The sequence below is a fragment of the Vombatus ursinus genome, unplaced genomic scaffold, assembly GCF_900497805.2.
Source record: "Vombatus ursinus unplaced genomic scaffold, bare-nosed wombat genome assembly UNPS02014799.1, whole genome shotgun sequence".
In the NCBI taxonomy this organism is placed as follows: domain Eukaryota; kingdom Metazoa; phylum Chordata; class Mammalia; order Diprotodontia; family Vombatidae; genus Vombatus; species Vombatus ursinus.
The window spans coordinates 3,503,466-3,522,517 of record NW_020954577.1 but is presented as its reverse complement, the minus strand read 5'-3'; the positions used below and the strand labels follow the sequence as shown (position 1 = coordinate 3,522,517).

Here is a 19,052-nt window from a genome sequence, read left to right as displayed (position 1 = left end):
AGGAAGAACATTTATCTGAGCCTCCGTTTCCTCAATGTATGGTTGGACTACATGACCTCCAAAGACCTTTCCAGCTCTAAAAGCCAGGCCTGATTCTTCCATGCTTGAAGGAAAAAATGGAAATGCTTTAAATTTAAAATGGTTAGGGTTGTTTTTTTTTCAAACACTTATAATTTGTTTTATTAGCATTTAATCCAAGCAAAATCCTTAAGGCATAAATAGAATTATTAATAATAAGAGCCTAGTTATATCACACTTTAGTTTGCAAAGCAAGACCCCCTGGGAAGTTCACTCCCTACAGGTATTTTTTGAGTGGCTTTAAGCTGATCCTTGCTCAGGAAGTAGAGTGCCAAAAGAATCTCTCTGAGGTCTTAAGTAGACCAAAAAAGATTGAAAATATCACCTTTTTTTGACCATTAGAAGCACAATGTGGATACTGGAAAATAAACCTTCATTTGCAAGTTTGGGGTTAAGCAGGGTTGGGGTTCCTTTGATCCCACCCACTTCAGAGAACTGGTCTGAAGTGATTTCCCCAAGTCACACTTCAGTTCCCTAAAAAGATTTAGTGCAGGTAAAACTTTTTTTATTTTGGCCCAACTTGGTGCTATTGAAAGAACAGGACAGAGAATTCCCATACCCTGGGTCACTTAACTATTCCTATCCTAAAACTAGCTATGGAGTGGGGACTTGGGATTCTCTCCCATTCGAAGGCTCTTTTCCCTCTGGCTTTCTTTCATCATATCTCAAGCAGTTGCTATAAATTTCTGATTAGATTAGTTAATCTAGTTAGATTACTCACTCCATTAGATTAGATTGTGAGCTCTTCTGAGGGCAGGGACTACTCAGGTGGAAAGTCAGAGAGATCTGAAAGAAGGAGTTGGAAGAGACTATCTAATTTAAAGCCTTCATTTTACAGTTGGCCCAGGGAGGGAGAGACTGGTCCAAGGTCATACATCTAATGAGCAGAAGAGCTAGAATCTGAAGATCAGGACACCAATTCTCAAGCCAGTTCTTTTCACTAGCCCACAATGCCTCCAGCACAAAGCTGGAACCAGGGCCCCCCTTCTCTCAAATCTCTCTGACTTTCCACCTGAGTAGCATCTTCTCCATTTCAACGTTGGTAATCAGCCTGGCAGGTAACAAGCATTTACTAAGCTCCTACTGTGTGCAAAGCCTGGGGAAACAAAGAAAGATAAAAAACAGTCCTTGCCCTCAGAGGAGCTCACAATCTAATCTAATGGAGTGAGTAATGCAGTGATAGGGATTTTAGGAATTAGTGGACCATTGATTGTTTCAGATTTGGGGTTTGGTTTTTGGTTTTATTTTGTTTTTCTTAGCAGTACAATTTATCATCACTAGATGTCAGTGTGGCCTTTCTCAATCGCTACCTATCTCCTGCTGGAAATGCCACAAGGCTGCATCTCTGTAAGTCAGGAAATCCAACCCTCTCATTTTAAGAGGGAAGAAACTGAGGCCCAGAAAGGAATAGGGTCTTGGCCACAATTACAAAGGGAGCAAAATAAGGAGACGATCTTGAATCTGGGTCTTCTGACTCCAAATACACCCAATTCTACCATGCTGCCCATCTTGGGTCTCTTTCCTTAAAACTCGGTGGGGGGGGGGTACTATTTTCCATACTGTTCCCTCCTCATCTGACCTGTATCCTTGCTCCATTTTTTTTTTCTTTAAACCAGAAATAAGCATTATGGCTCTCAATGCCTTATCCTCCTGGAACATTCAAGGTCAACTATATATCTCTAAAAGAAAGATGGCAGCAAAGCCATCACGCAGATAATGAAAGGACATTCATGATGCTGTTCACTGCCTTTTAAAAGCATGAGGAAACCATGGCAACACATAGCAGCAGAGTACCAACGGGGGCACAAGATGCCAAGAGAGAGCTATGGGGTGTGTGCATGGCACAGGAGTTTAGCTCCTCTGGTAGCTAATCCCATCAGTGGCAGCTCCTAAGTGGGCAGCTTCTAAAACATTCTCTTAAAATGCTCATTATGTTAAAAGAACTTATGGAACAACATTTGGAGGAAATGAGAGGCAGTGGGGCGTAGTGCATAGAGAAATGGACCTGGGTTCCGATTCTGTCTTTAACACTAGCTTCGGGGCCCTGATAACTCATGTCACTGCTAAAACCATGAACTCAATTACTCTCTCTGCAATAATTCTCAAATCTATTTATCCTCCCTCCTAACCTCCCTCATTTTCCCAACTGCTTATTGGAAATCTCAAGTTGGATGTCTCATAAGCATCTTAAACTTACTGAAAACGTCCCAAACCGAACTCATTATCTTTTCCCCAAACTCTTCCCTCCCTAACGTCCCTATTGCTGTAAAGACCACCTTCATCCTCCTCACAGTCACACAGGCTCACAACATAGGGTCGTCCTCCTATCTTCTCTGTTTCTCTGTCTCTCTCTCCCCCTTGTCTCTCCTGACACTGCCACCACCCTGGTGCAGGTCCTCACCACATCTTGTATGGACTATTTCAATGACCTGCTGGTGGGTTTCCTTGCCCAAAGTCTCTCCCTACTCCAATCTGTCCTCCACTCTGCTGCCAGAGAGAGCTTTCTAAAGCACACGTCTGACCATGCCACCCCCACTACCTCCAATAAACTCCAGTGACTCCAGTCATAAAATAAATCAATAAAATAAGTAAATCAATAAAATCCAGTTAGCTCCAGGATCAGATATAAAATCCTCTGTGTGGCATAAAAGGCCCTTTATAACCTGCCCACCTCCTACCTTTCTAGTCTTCTTACACCTGATTCAGTTAGTAAGCACCCACTATGTGCCAGGGACTACATCAAGAATAGTAAAAAGATAAAATTCTGACCTGGTGACACTGGCTTTCTGGCTGCTCCTCACACAGGAGCCTCCACTCCCCCAATTCCAGGCATTTTCACTGGCTGTCCCCCATACCTGGTCCTCTCTCCCTCCTCATCACCCCCTCCTGGCTTCCCTGGCTTCCTTCAGGTCCCAGCTGAAACCCCACCCTGTAAAGGAAGCTTTTCCTGATCCCTCCTAATGCTAGTTCCTCCCCTCGATGACTGTCCAGTTTGTCCTGTTTATAACTTGTTTGCACACAACTTGTTTGCATGCTGTCTCCCCCAACGGACTGTGAGCTCCTTGAGGGCAGGGGCTGTCTTCTCCCTTTCTTTGTATCTCCCTTTGTATTCCCTTTCTCCTGGACTGTGGTAGCAGACTTCTAATCAATATCCTTGCTTCAAGCCTCTCCTAGACCAGATCTATCCATGCAACTGCCAATGTGATTTTCCTAAAGTAAAGTGCATGTCTGGTCATGCAACTGCCCTGATATCTCATCTGTTACCTCCCTGTTGTCTTTAGGATTGAATAGAAAGTGCTGTTTGGCTTTTAAAGCCCTGAACTACTTGGTTCCAACCTACCTTTTCAAACTTGTGATACTTTACTCCCTTCCCACACTCCTTCCCCATGACACTCCCATCTCCAAACCTTTGCACTGATCATCTGCCAGGCCCCCAGGTGTACCCTCCTTTCTTACTTATTCCTCTTGGAATCCCTAGTTTCTTTCCTCAGCCCAAGAGTCACCTTCTACATGAAACCTTTGTTGATCTCTCTCTTTACCCCCAAACTACCTTGAATTTCTTTATATAATATTAATATATAAATAGTATAAGTATAATATGTATTATGTTACACATGTGTTAAATAATATACGTATATTAATAATATACACATAATATTCATGTATAAATAATATACATGTAAGCACATACATACATAAGGGTTTCCACATTGTCTCCCCCCAGCAGACACTCCTGGAAGGCAGGGAATATTTTATTCCTGTCTGTAATCCCATCACCTTGCACATAGTAGGTGCTTCATAAATGCTTGTTGACAGATTGCCTAACAAGAGGCCAGGGATTGCTGATGAGCTGCATGACCTTGTGCAAGTCACCACCTCTCTGGACCCAGGTTTCCCATGAACCATCTTAGAATTTAGAGCTAGAAGGGAATCTTGTAGATCATTGAGTTCAGCACCACCACCCCTTTGTCACCGACAAGGAAACTGAGGCCACACAAGTCTGAAGAGGCAGAGCTGGGGTCTGAGCCATTCATCAGCCAGAGGGGCAGGTTGGCCGGGTTAATCTCTGACATTTCCGGTCTAACATTCTGTGATTCTCATAGCAGTTGGGAGGGGAGCTATCTGCCCCACCCAGCCTTAGTGTTTACTAGTTCTCCAGCCTGGATGGGTAGGGAGCAGTTCAGTATTTCTCTGTGCCCATCCCTCATGACTCTGCAGAATATTTGCTGATGGAGGACTGCACTGATTCCCTCCTCTGGCTCCTGTGGCCTGTTAGCTCAGCTGAAGTCTCTCCCCTGGATCTCAGCCTCGTGAAAGTTGTAAATCCAAGCCTAACATACAGTGGTAGGAATGAAAATCACCTGCTCTTGGAAAGTTGACTCTGTTACACTGAAGTGACATCAGTCAACAGGCATTTATTAAGCACTGACTGAGCACCAGAATCACAGCATTTCTGAGGCAGAGGGGACCTCCAATCAAACCCACTGGCAGCTCTCTGAGAAAAGGGATTCTTTCATTCTTTGTCTTTCTACCTCCAGGGCTCAGTCCGGTGCTTAGCATGGAGTGGGTTTGAATAGCTAGTGTTTCTACAGCAGTTTAAGGCTTGAGATGCCTACAGGGCGCCCAGCTAGAAATATATATTTGTAATAATAGCTAGCTCTAAGGTTTGCTGTCTACTGTCCATATAGTCTTTCATTTATCCTTACAAGAACCATTAGAGCACAGCTCCGATGGGCTGGCTGTGTTGTTTCAATGCCAAATGTACACTTGCCAAAAAGACTGTTTTATGGAGAACTCACACGGGGTAAGCGCTCACTTGGTGGTCAGAAGAAGCGATACAAGGACACTCTCAAGGACACTCTCAAGGTCTCTCTGAAGAACTTTGGAATTGATTGTGTGACATGACGACACTGACACAGGACCAAGCAGCATGGCGTGCCCTCATCAGAGAAGGTGCTCAGCTGTAGGGGCGAAGCAGAATTGAAGTAGCTCAAAAGAAATGCAAGAGGCACAGATGTAGAGAATCCACCCCAAAGGTTCACATGGACCGTTTGTGCCCGAGCCACGGTCGGGCCACGGTCCCTGCAGCTCCCTTCGAGCGTTCCGAGCTCGAACTGGTCTGATCGGCCACAGCCGGACACACTGCCTCGACTCTAGCGTAACGATGTCATTTTGGTCGTCTTCAAGAGTGACAGACAACAACCAATCAGCCAATAAGAACCTTGCAAGGTAGGCTATCACCCCTTCTTTACAGATTAGGAAACTGAGGCCCAGAGATCGAAGCACTTGCTCGGATCCCACAGCTAGTAAGTGCCTGTGGTGGGATTTGAATTCAAGTCTTTGTGACTCCAAGTCCAACACCATCTACTATGCTACCTAACTGTCATAATAAATGCTTATTGACTGATTAATTGAACAAGGATCCTTTCTATGTCATTCTCAACAAAATATCCTCTAGCTTTTGCTTGAAGATCTCCAGTGAAGTGGTAACCTTCTACCTCCCTAGGCAACCTCTTCCACTTTTGGAAATGGAAAGTTCAAAAAGGGCACAGGCTCTGGAGTCAGAGGCCCTGGGTTCAAATTCTGATTTTCTTACTTCACCTGTGTGACCTTGGACAAGTCCCTTAAACTCCCTAGTCCTCAGTTTCCTTCTCTGTAAAATGAAGGGATTGGACTGAGTGGCCTCTGGATCCTAATTAACAGCAAGTTTTTGCTGACATCAAACCCAAATTTTCCTCTCCCTGCAGCTTCTACCCCTTCATTGCCCTCTCTGCCTCTGGGACGAGGAGGGCACCCTCTTCTGCAGGAGGGTCCTTCAGATAATGGAAGGCAGCTATCACAGCCCCCGTAAGTCTTCTCATTTATCTAGTCACAGAAAATCCAACTGGACACAGAAGTCGTTGGTGCCCACTGTGGAGAGGAATGAACCCTGGTCCTGAAGGCCCGGCTGGTTCTATCAGGCAGGAAACACTTGTAGGTCTCTTCTTGGAATCTCTGCTTCTCCTCTGAGGACCAGGCATTAAATTCAGAGGGGCTATTCACAGGTGATGAGGAAGCATCGTTTAATGAATAAAGAACTGGACTTGCAGTAATAAGGATAACCTAAGTTCAAATCCGACTTCAGATACTGACTGCCTGTGAGACCTTGGGTGAGTCATGTACTCTCTAAGCTTCAGTGTCCTCATCTGTAAAATGGACATGAGGTGACCTTGAGTATCTACTTCACAGGTTGTTGGAGGATGCTCTCATCACTGGCTCTGGAGTCAGAGGACCTAGCACAAACCCTCCCTCTCACATTCAAAACCTTCTGATGTTAAGCAAGCATCTTTTACTTTCCCTATCTTTAAAATACAGAGTCTCCATCTGCAGTCTGCATCTATGATTTTATGAGCCTATGATCTGGGCTCAAAGTTGTCTTTGTTTACTGCTTGTATGATGTTCGCCAAATCACCAAACTCCCCTGGGCCTCATTTTCCTCAGCAAGAAAACAAGTGAACTAGCTTTTCTCCAAAGATTCTCCACAACCAAGGTTTCTAAATCATCTTTGGGTCCTGGGCCCCTTGGGTAATCAGTTTTGTGAAGCCTATTGACCCCCTTCTCAGAATAATTTTCCCCCCACTTAATAGTATTTTATTTTTTCCAATTACATGTAAAGATAGTTTTCAACATTCATTTTTATACAATTTTGAGTTCCAAATTTTTCAGAATAATTTTAAATGTATAAATTAAAATATATAGGATTACAAAGGAAGACAATTAATACTGTAACACTAATATATACTATCTATATCTATATTCATTTCCAGACCCCCAGGTTAAGAAGCCCTAAGGATGCTAATGGTCAATATATACCAAGTGCTTTCCCAACCTTAATGCTCTATATGAAGTCAGATATTACTAATAAACATCTCCATTATATATCCCCGAGATCCTTTAGCATTCTCATGCACCATATATGACCCAGGTCTACGTTCTGAAGATGAATCTAGTTCAGACCTGGACTTCAACCAAGACAGCTGGGCTGTGGTGGGCTAAGAGCCTGTGGGACAGCTGCTCATATTTCTGTCATTTGCCATCCTTGACTTCCAAGGATTGGGGCTAGGAGGAGCCACATTTACATTCTTAACGTTTCCACAATTGCCACAAAGGTCCCTTTGAGGTTGATATTACGTACCCACTAATATGAAGAAGTTGACCATCTGTGGCACTTTGGTGGCCTGGGGAAAAAAAAAATAATGCTTATCCTGAACTTGGGAGTAACAACCAAAGGCTTTTCATTGGTTATCATTTGTTTGCAAGACTAGCAATTTAAGTAATTGGCAATGGTTAAGGAGAATTGGAACAAATACATCAGACACTGGGGTGCTCTCCTCTCGCCCCTAACTGTTCTATGGTCCGGAGAAATCCTTTCATCATCAGCCCATTGGAAAAGAAGTATGCATTTTTACAAATACTATCTCATTTGCTCTATACAGTAAAACCCTATGAGGCAGGTGCTATTGCTACCTCCATTTTACAGGTGAGCAAACTGAGACAAACCAAGGTTAAGGGACTTGCCAAGCATCGCACAGCCAGTAAGTGTCTGAAGCCAGAATTGAACTTGTTCCTATTTTCAGTAATGGTTCTAACCTGTGATGCACTCACACCAATGAAATCTCTCCAGAAATATGCCATTAAAAGAAGACGGAATGCTTTCCACAGCTCCTTTGGGGACTGATATGCCTGAGAAACTTAATTATTTATGAGAAAAAAATGACGTGGGTGTAAATGGTTTTAGATTTTAGACTAGAGCTAAACCTAAGGTGAGGCAGCTGGGGGGTTGCCAATAGCCACTGGCATTTAGGGCAGTAACACCACTTGTACTGTTTCACTAGAGGGAACAACTGAGCATAGCATCTACTCGCAATGCTCTCGGGTTCTCTGTCTTCCTCCACAGAGGAACAACCTAAAGGACTTCTTTCTCTAATATATACTTGTGTTCCATGGTCCACAGGCTCTAGAGCCTTGAGATCCATTACTCTCCCACCCCCAAACCCCTGAGTTTGTATTAAAAAGCTGATTTGTGGGTATCTTTCCCAATACTGGCCCCTGCTCCAAGAAGTGCTATTTGAAGTTTTATTTGGGGCATATTCCAATGACTTCTGAAGATTTAGAAAATGGGAAGAGCTCGCCAACCAGAGTGGATTTAATTGAGAGAATACAATAACAACATTTTAGCTTTTACTAACCCCAAATCACAGCTGCTGACAAGAAAGAATCAAGTTATTTTTATTAGTAGGTGCTGACATGGTTTCTCTAAACATTTGGGAGTGGGACATTATTCTGAGAAGGATGTGAAATAGGTTGTGGTTCTTGATTTACGGTGATATTTTTGTTTAATGGATCAGGGGAAAAAAAGTCTATTAAAATAACCAGGTTAACATAAGGTGCTTTTGAGGTAAACCTGGGCCTTTTTGGGACAGGGAAGCCTTAGGTCAAAAAGGTCTTAGTTAAGTATCCTATTTGGAAGGACTGAAATAGAAGTGCAAATAGTTTTGCAGTGGACAGGGTACTGGAAGGGGAAGGGCTGTCAGGAAGACCTGAGTTCAAATCTAGCCTCAGACACTTACTAGCTGTGTAAGTCACTTAACTGCTATCTGCCTCAGTTTCCTCAACTACAAAATGGGTATAATAATAGCACCTACTTCACAGGGTTGTTGTGAGGACCAAATGAGATAATATTTGTAAAAATCACTTACAGTGCCTAGTACATAGCAGACATTGAATAAATGATTATTTCCTTCCTTCCCCATTAGAGTGTAAGCTCCTGAAGGTGGGGACTGCCTTTGTTTTTGCTTGCATTTGTATTCCCAAAGCTTAGCACAATGCAGAAATATTTGGACTTGGGGTCCAGAGACACTTAGATTTTAATTCTGGCTCTGACCCTGGCTAGTCATGTGACCTTAATAATAACAAGTGAAATATAAGAGATTGCACCCTGGGAAGGGGATGGGAAAGATACAGTGGGAAACTCGGTGATTTCGAAACAAAAGATATTGATTAGAAATCTGCTAAAAATAACAAGGGATGTTGCTACTACGGGATGAATCAGCTGGGGCACGAGGATGACCCCTTGGCAAGTCACTTAGCCTCTCAAGACACTCTCTAAAACTTAGTTGAAAAGCAGGCATGATCTGCATTAGTGAAGAGTGTTTCCTCAGTGGGAGCTCCCTATGCTGAAGAAATCTTGGATCCAACCCATAGAATATATTCAAGTTTGCTGCAAAGCACTTTCCACTAGACTGTATAACTAATTTCAGACTCACAACAACCGTGTAGGTAGGTTCTCCATACATTACAGATGAGATGACTGAAGCTTGGAGTTTTGTCTGTATCTCACAGCTAGTATAAAAGGCAGGATTTGAACACAAGTCATTCATGCACAGTGAATTGGTGAGCTTGAAGTCAGGGAGAATTGGAGGCCAGCATTTAACATCAGACACTAGCTGTGTGACCATGGTGACATTCTTCTCTATACCTCACTTTTCTCATCTGCTAAATGGAGATAATAGTACCCACACTCATCTGTCTCACTGGGTTGTTGTGAGCAAGGCCCTTTTTAGACTTTTTAAATCATGAGAGAAGAGTGAGTTATTTTTACTGTGAAGCCTGTTTGTAAAAAGGAGGGCAGCAGGAGGGGATTTTCGTCACAGTGTTTAAGCTATAACCCTGTGGCATTCTTTGCTATGATTGGGCTCTTCATTCCAGCAAACGTGTGCATCCCATAGCAATTTAGCCCAAATTTAGCCCTGCTGGCCATAGGCAGAATTGTTAATGGAATCCATGAGAGTAAGTAGAATCTGGCACGTGGTCACTGGAAAAGGTGACCATTGGATGAAGGGCCCCTTAGGAAGTATACCTCTACTTCAAACAAGGAGTCAGGGGTGTAAGGCATGTCTGAACTCAGAAATTTATATCCTCTCATATTAGGCACCTAGGTAGCACAATGGATAGAGAGTTAGGCCTGGTGTTAGGAAGACCTGAGTTCAAATCCAGCCTCAGATACTTACTGCTGTGTGACCCTGAGCAAGTAACTTAACTGTTGTCTGCCTCAGTTTCCTAAACTGTAAAATGGGGATAATAATAGCACCTACCTCCCAGGGTTATTAAGATAAAATAAGTTAATATTTGTAAAGCACTTTGAAAACCTTAAAGCGCTATGCAAAAGCTAGCTATTATGATATTTTTTGGTAAGGCAATCGGGGTTAAGTGACTTGCCCAGGGTCACACAGCCAGTAAGTGTCAAGTGTCTGAGGCTGGATTTGAACTCAGGTCCTCCTGACTCCAAGGCCGGAACTCTATCACTGTGCCACCTAGCTGCCCCTATTATGATTATATCTAGAGTTTAAATAGGACACCTATTTCTAATTGCCACTGTAATTGTAATGTCAGATACCCTGTTTCCCATCTTATGCATTAAAGTGATTATTACTATTTGGATCTAAGGACTGTAGATTTAGAGAGTTAAGGAGCCCCACACAGGCTATCTGGTGCAAGCCCCTCACTTAATCCCCAGCCAGCTGAGGTCCAGGGAGGTTAGCTGACTTACAGTCACAGAAGTGATGAGCTATAGTAAAGTACACTCCTCTCTCCATGGTGCTAAGTGCACAATGAAGGCTTGGAGGAGCTTGGATCAAAATGACAGTCCCTGCCTTCAGAAAGCTTGCCATCTAGCAGGTCCTGTTAAGACAGGTACACACACACAACAGGAATGCAAGATAGAACACAAGTGTATAAGACGGGCACCAACAAGATGCTGTGATTAGTGTGAATGAATTAAAAACAGTTAGTGAGCAGTTTCTATGTGCCAAGAACTGTGCTATGTACCAGAGATGGAAATATGAAAGGGAGACAGTCTCTGCCCTCAAGGAATTTATATTCTAATTTCAGAAACAAGCCTTGTAGGGAGTGGCAGTCAGGTAGAGGTGTTTTGGTTTGGGGAGTTCAAGGGGGTGTGAGTACAGTCACAGGGCAGTTGATGGACATTTTCTTTCCAAAAGCAGTGGTCACATGGATTTCATTAACAGAGCAAGAGGTTGGAAACTTGGCAGGTAGAAAAAAAAAAAAATAACAGGTCAAAAGTGGATGGCAAGAAGATTGAGGATGGAAAGCTGCTGGGATACAAAGTATGACCTGATCTGGTGTGCATTTAATACAGTAGGTTACGCCAGTTTGCATTCACTCATTCACTAATCAGGGTAGCTCAGCCCTAAAGTGGAGAGTTCCAAAATTGAGTGGCCTAACTCCGCTGGAGCTTGGTCTCTGGAGATGAGTGGCAAGGGGCAGAGGGTACATCTAGCTGGGGCAAATCAAGGAAGCCTTCATGGAAGAGCTGGCATTTGAGCTGGGCCTTGAAGGACAGGTAAGATTTCTCTTCCTAGTTCAGTCCTGTTGCTGTCTGCTACACATGGACTTTCTTGATTCTCCCAGTTGTTAGAGCTCTTCCCCCTTCTCAAGCCTCTAGTCACAAATTGCAGATCAGTAGGTAAACAGAGTTTCCACCCCACAGTGATGAAATCACAGGTCCAGACCCAGAACCCCACAAATGGTTATTTATGTAGAAATGATAAAATAGAGATACAAATCTCCTTTAATTCTCAAGATGCAGGTTGCTATATTTTATGAACATTAATTTCTATGTTTTGGGATTTTTAAATGGACTTATTTGTTCATTGCTTTTGAAAAGAAGTAGTGGGAGCAGCTAGGTGTATCAATGGATAGAGCAGCGGCCCTAAAGTCAGGAGGAGCTGAGTTCAAATCCAGTCTTAGACACTTACTAGCTGTGTAATCCTGAGCAAGTCACTTAACCCCAATTGCCTTCAAAAAAGAAAAAGAAAAGAAGAAAAGAAGCAGTGGCTTGATGTTTGCAGTGAATATGTATCCTCAGTTTACAATCAAGCCAGGGGCCAGACTTCTCAATTTTATGTTACACTTTGAGTTTACCAAGACTCAGAGAAGTAACTTACTTTCCCTAAGGTCACACAGCCAGAGGACTAAAGCTAGAATCCAAGTCTTTTGACACAACAGAACACAACTGAGTAGATGGAAGGCAATCTCAGAAGGGAAGGAATTGGCAGCTGAGAGGGATCAAGAAGGTGTTTTTCCCACTAGCTGAACTTTAATGACCTTTCCCATTGGAATATTCCATAATTCTGTGGTTAGCACCTGGACTGCTGTGAAGGGGTGGAAAGGGCAGCCAGCCAGTCAACAAGCATTTCTTAAGCCCCTACTACAGGGGCCTACCCTTGACTAGGGCGGCACTTAAGGACCTAGAAGGCCACATGTGACCTTGAGGCTGCAGTTCCCCACTACCCGTGCTACTACCTCCTACTATGTGCCAGGTACTGTGCTAAGTGTTGGGAATACAAGGAAAGGTTAAAAAAAAAAACCAGTACAGTCAGTCCCTGATCTCAAGGAGTTCACAGTTTAACAGGGGAGAGGCCATGCAAACAAAGATGTACAAACAAGCTAAATATGGGGTAAATTAGAGATAAGCAACAGAAGGAAGGAACTAGTATAAAGTGGGGTCAGGAAAGGCTTCCTGTAGAAGATGGGATTTTAGCTGGAGCCCAGGGCAACTAGTTGGCAGGGTGGGTAGAGCAATGGGCCTCGAGTCAGGAAGACCCGAGTTCAAATCCAGCCTCAGACACTTAACTAGGTGTCTCACCCTGGGCAAGTCACTTCATCAGAGTTTCCTCATCTGTCAAACAGGCTGGAGAAGAAAAAGCTAAACCACTCCAGTATCTCTGCCAAGAAAACCCCAAACGGGGTCACGAAGAGTCAGACAGGACTGAACAACTAAAGGAAACCTAGGGAAGCCAGGAGGCCCAGGTGAGGCGGGAGAGCTACACAGACATGGAGGACAGCCAGTGAAAATGCCAGAGAGTCAAGAGCTGGAGCTGGAGCCTTGGCTTTAGAATTAGGTTCTAATGAGGCTAGACCCCAGTTTGGTCACTAGCCAAGGGTGTCATTTTGGTGAAGCCACCACCTCTCTGCATCTCAGTTTCTTCATCTATAAATTCAGATAGCTGGGCAAAATCTGAATCCAATGTTCTTTCCAGCGATTTTCCTAAAGCCCAGATCAGATGATGTTACTCCCTGCTCGGCGAACTCCAATGATTCCCCTTTATTTCGAGGGGCAGATTTAAAGCCTTGTTTAGCATTTAAAGCTCTTCACAACCTGGGCCCTTCCTCCTGCCTTGCCAGACTTCTGATCCCTCCACCAAAACCTTGATCAATCGATTCTAGCCACTGGCCTACTTAATATTCCTAGAACAAGACATTCCATTTCCCACCTTCTTGTGTTTTGCCTTGGTTCCGTGCCCCCCACCCCCGCCCCACCCGTGCCAGGAATGCTCTCCTGCTTCATGTCAACCTCTTAGTTTGCCTAGCTTCCTTCAAGACTCAGCCCAAATCCCACCTTCCTTTGGAGGTCTTTCCTGGTCCCTCCCAGCTGCTAATGTCTTCCCCTCTGAGACTGTCTTCCATTTCCTCTATTTATATCTTGTATTACCTAGTTACTTGCATGTTGTCTCCCCAATTAGAAAGTGAGTTTCTTGAGGGCAGTGACCCTGGGGTTTTTTGTTTTATTTTTTGCATTTTCCTGTATCCCTAGTGTATTCCCTACACTGTACCTTCACTATCCCTTAAAATTCAACGAGACAGGATTGTCAAAGCACTTATCACAGTACTTGGCACATAGTAGGTACCCTGTATAAATGCTTCCCTTAACTCCCCCCCCCCTTTTTTAGCATAGGGTCCAGCACCAGTAAGACTTTAATAAATGTTTGTTGACTGACTAGATAACTGAGAACTTTCTGGCATCTCTTTCCTACTGCCTCTACTCTTCCCAGGCCTCCACTTTTACCAGGGAAAAGGGTCTGAGAGGAGATCTAGCTGTCATCTGCAGACCAGCTTAGCTCTGCAAGAAGTTCACAGGCAATGCAATGTACTGGGCTCCATACCTCATAAATACTACGTAAAGGGTATGAACAAAAGGAACCACGTCAAGTTAACAAAGTCAGACAGAAGTCCTTTGTTCTAGCTTTAAAGACATCTCTTTGCTACCTAGTGATTTTGCTCACATCTCCAAATTATGGCATGAAGAGGTTCCTTGTCCTCTGTGTGCTAGAGACTTTGATAAAAGTACTCCTAGTGTTTCACTAGGGATGTTCACATCTTCCACTCTAAGCCTCTTTGAAGCTAGAACAAAGGCTTTACTTTCTAATAGTGATAACTAGCATTTGTATCTCATTTGATCCCCACAACCACCCTGTGAGGTAGGGGCTATTAACCCCATTTTAAAGATGAGGAATCTGAGTCTGAGAGGTCACATGGACTTGTGTCTGATCCAGCATTCCCACTCAGGCCTTCCTGACTCCACCTATATACACCATCCCATCAAGCTAAATTGACCAGGTTCTTCCTAATCTTATTTCTTTCATTGAGAAGGGTTATGATCTGATCTATGAGAAACTAACCAAATTAAATCTTGCCTCTTTCTACTACTTGTTATATTTCTTCCTTCTTTCTTTCCTTTCTGCCTTCTATCACCTACTGAGCATATATCTTTGTATTACCTTTAAATTGAATTGAATTGGAATGCATAGAACATCTTAGCAAAGAACCGGACAAATAGTAAGTGCTTAATAAATGTTCATTACTGGTCTAACCATTCTGGAGAACAATTTGGAGCTATGCCCAAAGGGCTATAAAACTGTACATAGTTTTTGACCCAGCAATATCACTTCTAGGTCTGTATCCCAGAGATTAAACACACACACACACACACACACACTGGGAAAAGGACCCATTTGTACAAAAATATTTATAGCAGCTCTTTTTGTGGTGGCAAAGAATTGGAAATTAAAGGATGTCCATTGACTGGGGAATGGCTGAACAATCTATAGCATATAATTGTGACAGAATACTATTGTGCTGTAAGAAACGACAAGCAGAATGGTTTCAGAAAAATCTGGGAAGACATATATCAACTGATGCAAAATGAAGTGAGCCAGAAACAGGAGAACATTGTACATAGTAACAGCAATATTGTAATGATGCTAAGCACTGGGAATAGAACTATTCAAGTGAGAAAGTCCCTTGCCCTCGAGTAGTTTATATTCTAATGAGAGTGGCAACATTCTATTAGGGAGTGGTAGGCATGGAAAAGAGCTGTGGTCTGGTGAATCACAGGGAGAGTGAGTATCCCTAAGTGGGAGCTGTCACATCTTTCCTAAAGCAATGGTAGTCTCCTCAGTCAGTCCCTTAGCATATTTTAAGCAGCCCTTTCTGTGTCAGACTAAGTGCTAAGCACTTGATTTGATTACTGTCCCCAGAACCAGGGATGGAAAGCAGAGGAGCCTCTGGGGTGGCTGGGCTGGAATGTGAAGCATGGCCTGAGGACAGTCAGATAAAGTAGGTGAGTTTGCATCCCCCCAGTCACCAGTCCTGACTGTGGGATTCACATTTGTGTTTCTTCCAAAACTAGGTTAGCCAACCGCTGGGGTCATATTCCCCGAAAGCAAAATTTGTGGAATCAGGACTAGATTTTGGCAACCATACTGTGAAACTGGCCTAGATAATCTCTATATGCTGCACATATGTAATCCTTTATGTACATTAAATGAATTAACTCTATAAGCCTCCTAATCATTCCAATTCTATTCAACAAGACTCCCAGGGCCAAGGCATAACATGACACATATAAAAACGAAACAGTAGCTGTCCTTGAATACATTCATGTGGGGAACAGGGCATCTACCCAGAAAAGAAAATGCAAAGTTACTTGTACCTTGATACAAAGTTACTTATACCTGGATACAAAGCTTGAGACTGAAAGCACCACCCAGTCAGGGATCAGGGACCTGAGCTGCGCTAAGGAAACATGACTCTTCCAGGGTAAGGAGAGGAAGTAGTACGTTGCAGGTTAGGGCATCACCTGGGCAAAGACATGGAGGCAGAGTTATGTGACAGGGAATAGCTAGCTAGCAGGCTGGTTTAATTGGACAATGTGGGAAAGCAAAGAAATAGGAACCGTGACTGCCAAGGTAGACTTCCTTTCCAGATGAATTTCCTCACTCCTCACTCTTGTCCTGCCAAACTACTAGCTGCCCTCCACCCTCAACTAACTCAACATCCCATCTCCCACCTTTGTCTTTATGCCTTGAATGCATTTTGGCCTGAACTTTCTTCATTGCTCAACCCACATGTCATTCCCTATAACAGAGATTTGTCACATGTATGTGCATATTACAGACCCCTGGGGCCACTCGTGGAAGCCTATGGACCCCTCCTCAGAACTGTGCTTTTAAATCATTGAAGGAAATGCTAACTTTCAGTTAAATATTAGTGAAAATAAAGTTATATATTTTCCTTCATCCTAAAGGGAGCTTTTGCTGTAATTCCCTAGTTAAGTGCTCTTTTCCTACCTAAATTATCTTGCATTGGCTGAGTTAGCAGATAGCAAGTTTCTTGGAAATAGGACTGTTTGTCTTTTTGTCTTTGGCCATCCGACACAGGAACTCGTACTTAGTGAATGTTTGTTGAATTGAATATATGCTTTAGAAATCATAGGCAAGGCAATGCATTTTTGAAGTACCAATTATGTACCAGGCACTAAACTAATAGATGGGTATGATATCAGGGCCCACCTAGTCTAGCTTTCTCATGTTGCAGATGAAAAAACTAAAGTCTTCAAACAAATGCCTTGCCCAAGGTCAGAAAGCAATTTTTAAGGGGCACCCTAAGATGAGAACCTGGTGTCCCCATGCCTGGTTTTGCTACTGTGCCACTCTGGTCCAGCTACAACCTCCCGTTTTAAAAATTCACCATGCTTCCCCCAGGGGTGATCCCAGGATCCCTAGAGGTTGTCCCTTTCTGGCTGTCAGCCTAGGTCTGAATCTGACCTCCATCCTCTCTGAAATGATTATTTAGCTCCGGTATGTGCAGTCAGTGAGTTTGCTGTTCTTTGCGCTGGTGAACTTTTCATTAGCATTTAAAGGAAATGTTTTGAGTAACAACCATGACAGTTGGAGGCAGAAGAACAAACATTTTAAAGATCTGCCCAGATCAGACTGCTGGACTGTGTTTAGCTCTGGGCCTCGGATTTTTAGAAGAGTATTGACAGAGACCAGGGTGATGAAGGAGCTGGAGATCAGGCCCTCAAAGGGCAGGTAGAAGGAAGTGGGTATGTTTTGCCTGAGCAAGAGAAAATTTAGAAGAGAAGAAATAGCTTGTTTCAAATATTTGGAACATTTCTATTTTTTTTTTTTTGGAAGAGAGATTCTATTTGTCCTCCTTGGCCCCAAAGGGCAGAGCTAGGAGCTTTGGGTGAAAGTTGCCCAGAGGCAGATTTAGATTTGGTAGGGTAGTCAGTCCTCAGGATTCCAGTTTCTGGAGTCCCCGTAAAATATTATTTTCATCTGTAAAATAACACAGGGCTTATGCACAGTGCCTGACACTTAATACATGTTTATGGAATTAAACAGAATGGAAAAGGTAGTACTAGGGTCTGCCCCCCTCCCAGAATGGCCATGTATTATGGATTCAAGCTTCAGACACAGGGTAGACCAGATAGCCTTGGAAGCCAGACTGCACTGGAGTCTCAGGGATTTGGGTGTTTATTTAGCTCAACCTCCTTATTTCACAAGTGAGATTAGGCGACTCGGTCAGTCAGTAAGCATTCATTAGACACCTACTATATGCCTGGCCCTGCAAAGCTCAGTCCCTGTCCTCAAAGAGCTCCCAGTCTAACGGGGGAGACAAAACACGAACAAGCTACGGACAGAATAGATTGGAGGTCAGGCTCGCCCAAGGTCACACGGCTACCGCCAAGCAGATGCTGCGACTTCCTAGGTCCACCGCATCGCCCCCGAGGGCTGGGGGATTCCCGATGGCCTAACAGCCATCCCCCAACACTTTCCACAAAACACACAAAGCAATTCCCAGAAGAAGCCTCCCCAACCAGGGACCACGTGCTCGCCGCGGGGGGTCGGAAGGGAGGGCGCTGCCAGTTGGGGGCGGGCCTCAGACGGGCTGCGCCCGCCGGCCAATCAGCGTTCGGCCCGCGGAAGGGGCGGGGGCGGTGCCCGAGGACCGCTCACCTTAGAGGGCAGGGGGCGGGGCCATAGGCCTGTCCGTCATCACACACTGCCCCCGGCGCGCCCTCGGGAGGGGATTGTACCTAGACTCGGCCTGGCCGGGGGTGGAAAGGCCGGGGAAAGGGGCGGGGCAGCGGGGTGTCCATCTCCCGCTCAGCCCGCAGTAGCTCCTCCTGAGCGGACTGTACCTTAGCTCAGCAGAGGGGCGGGAAGTCTGGGGAGCGGAAATCAATGTGTGGGACGAAGGGATGTGGGGGGGTGCTGAACGGCGACCCGCAAAGAGGAGGAATGTCCACAGCCGGCGACAGCCGCGACGGCCTTGCTTTTGTCCCTCCCGGGGCTCCCCCGCGCCCCCGCGGCCGACGGCGCCCCCCTCCTCCGCCCTCGCACTTGGCCCCGGCGGCGGCACGTTACTGGAGGCGCGGCGGCGGTTGCCGGGAGTCGCGAGGAGGCGGCCGTCGGGGGCGGGGCGTCGCTCCGGAGGGGGCGGAGCCGGGGGCGGGGGGCAGGCGGCCCGGCGGCAGCGGCGGCGGCGGCGGGCGGGCGAGCGCCTCCCCCCAGGCCTGGGGCGGCGGAGGCTACAGAAGGAGGAGGCGGCGGCCGCGGAGAATGGCGGCGGCGGCGGCGCTGGTGGCGGAGGCAGCAGCAGCGGCAGCGGCAGCGGCGGCGGCGACAGCGGGAGCAGCAGCGGAGGCGGCGGCGCTCTTGGTCCCAGTCCCAGTCCCAGCCGAGGAGGAGGCGGTGCCGAGGCCCGGGGAGGGGACAGCGGCCTCACCTAGCGGCGGCCCCGGCGGCTCCTGGGCGCGGCGGCTCCGGCCCACCTGAGGCTCCGGC

General features: G+C 45.3%; 1 protein-coding gene across 1 annotated transcript in view; it reads left to right on the top strand.

The window, feature by feature from the left end:
- Positions 1-5,120: 5,120 nt before the first annotated feature.
- The window catches only part of LOC114050544 (E3 ubiquitin-protein ligase ZNRF2-like), a 58,702-nt gene continuing 44,770 nt past the window's right edge, over positions 5,121-19,052 (top strand). Inside the window, exons 1-3 of the mRNA XM_027872324.1 lie at positions 5,121-5,195; positions 17,974-18,180; positions 18,227-18,264. Of these exons, the coding sequence (XP_027728125.1) occupies positions 5,121-5,195; positions 17,974-18,180; positions 18,227-18,264 (320 nt within the window). The remainder of the gene's footprint in view (positions 5,196-17,973; positions 18,181-18,226; positions 18,265-19,052) is intronic.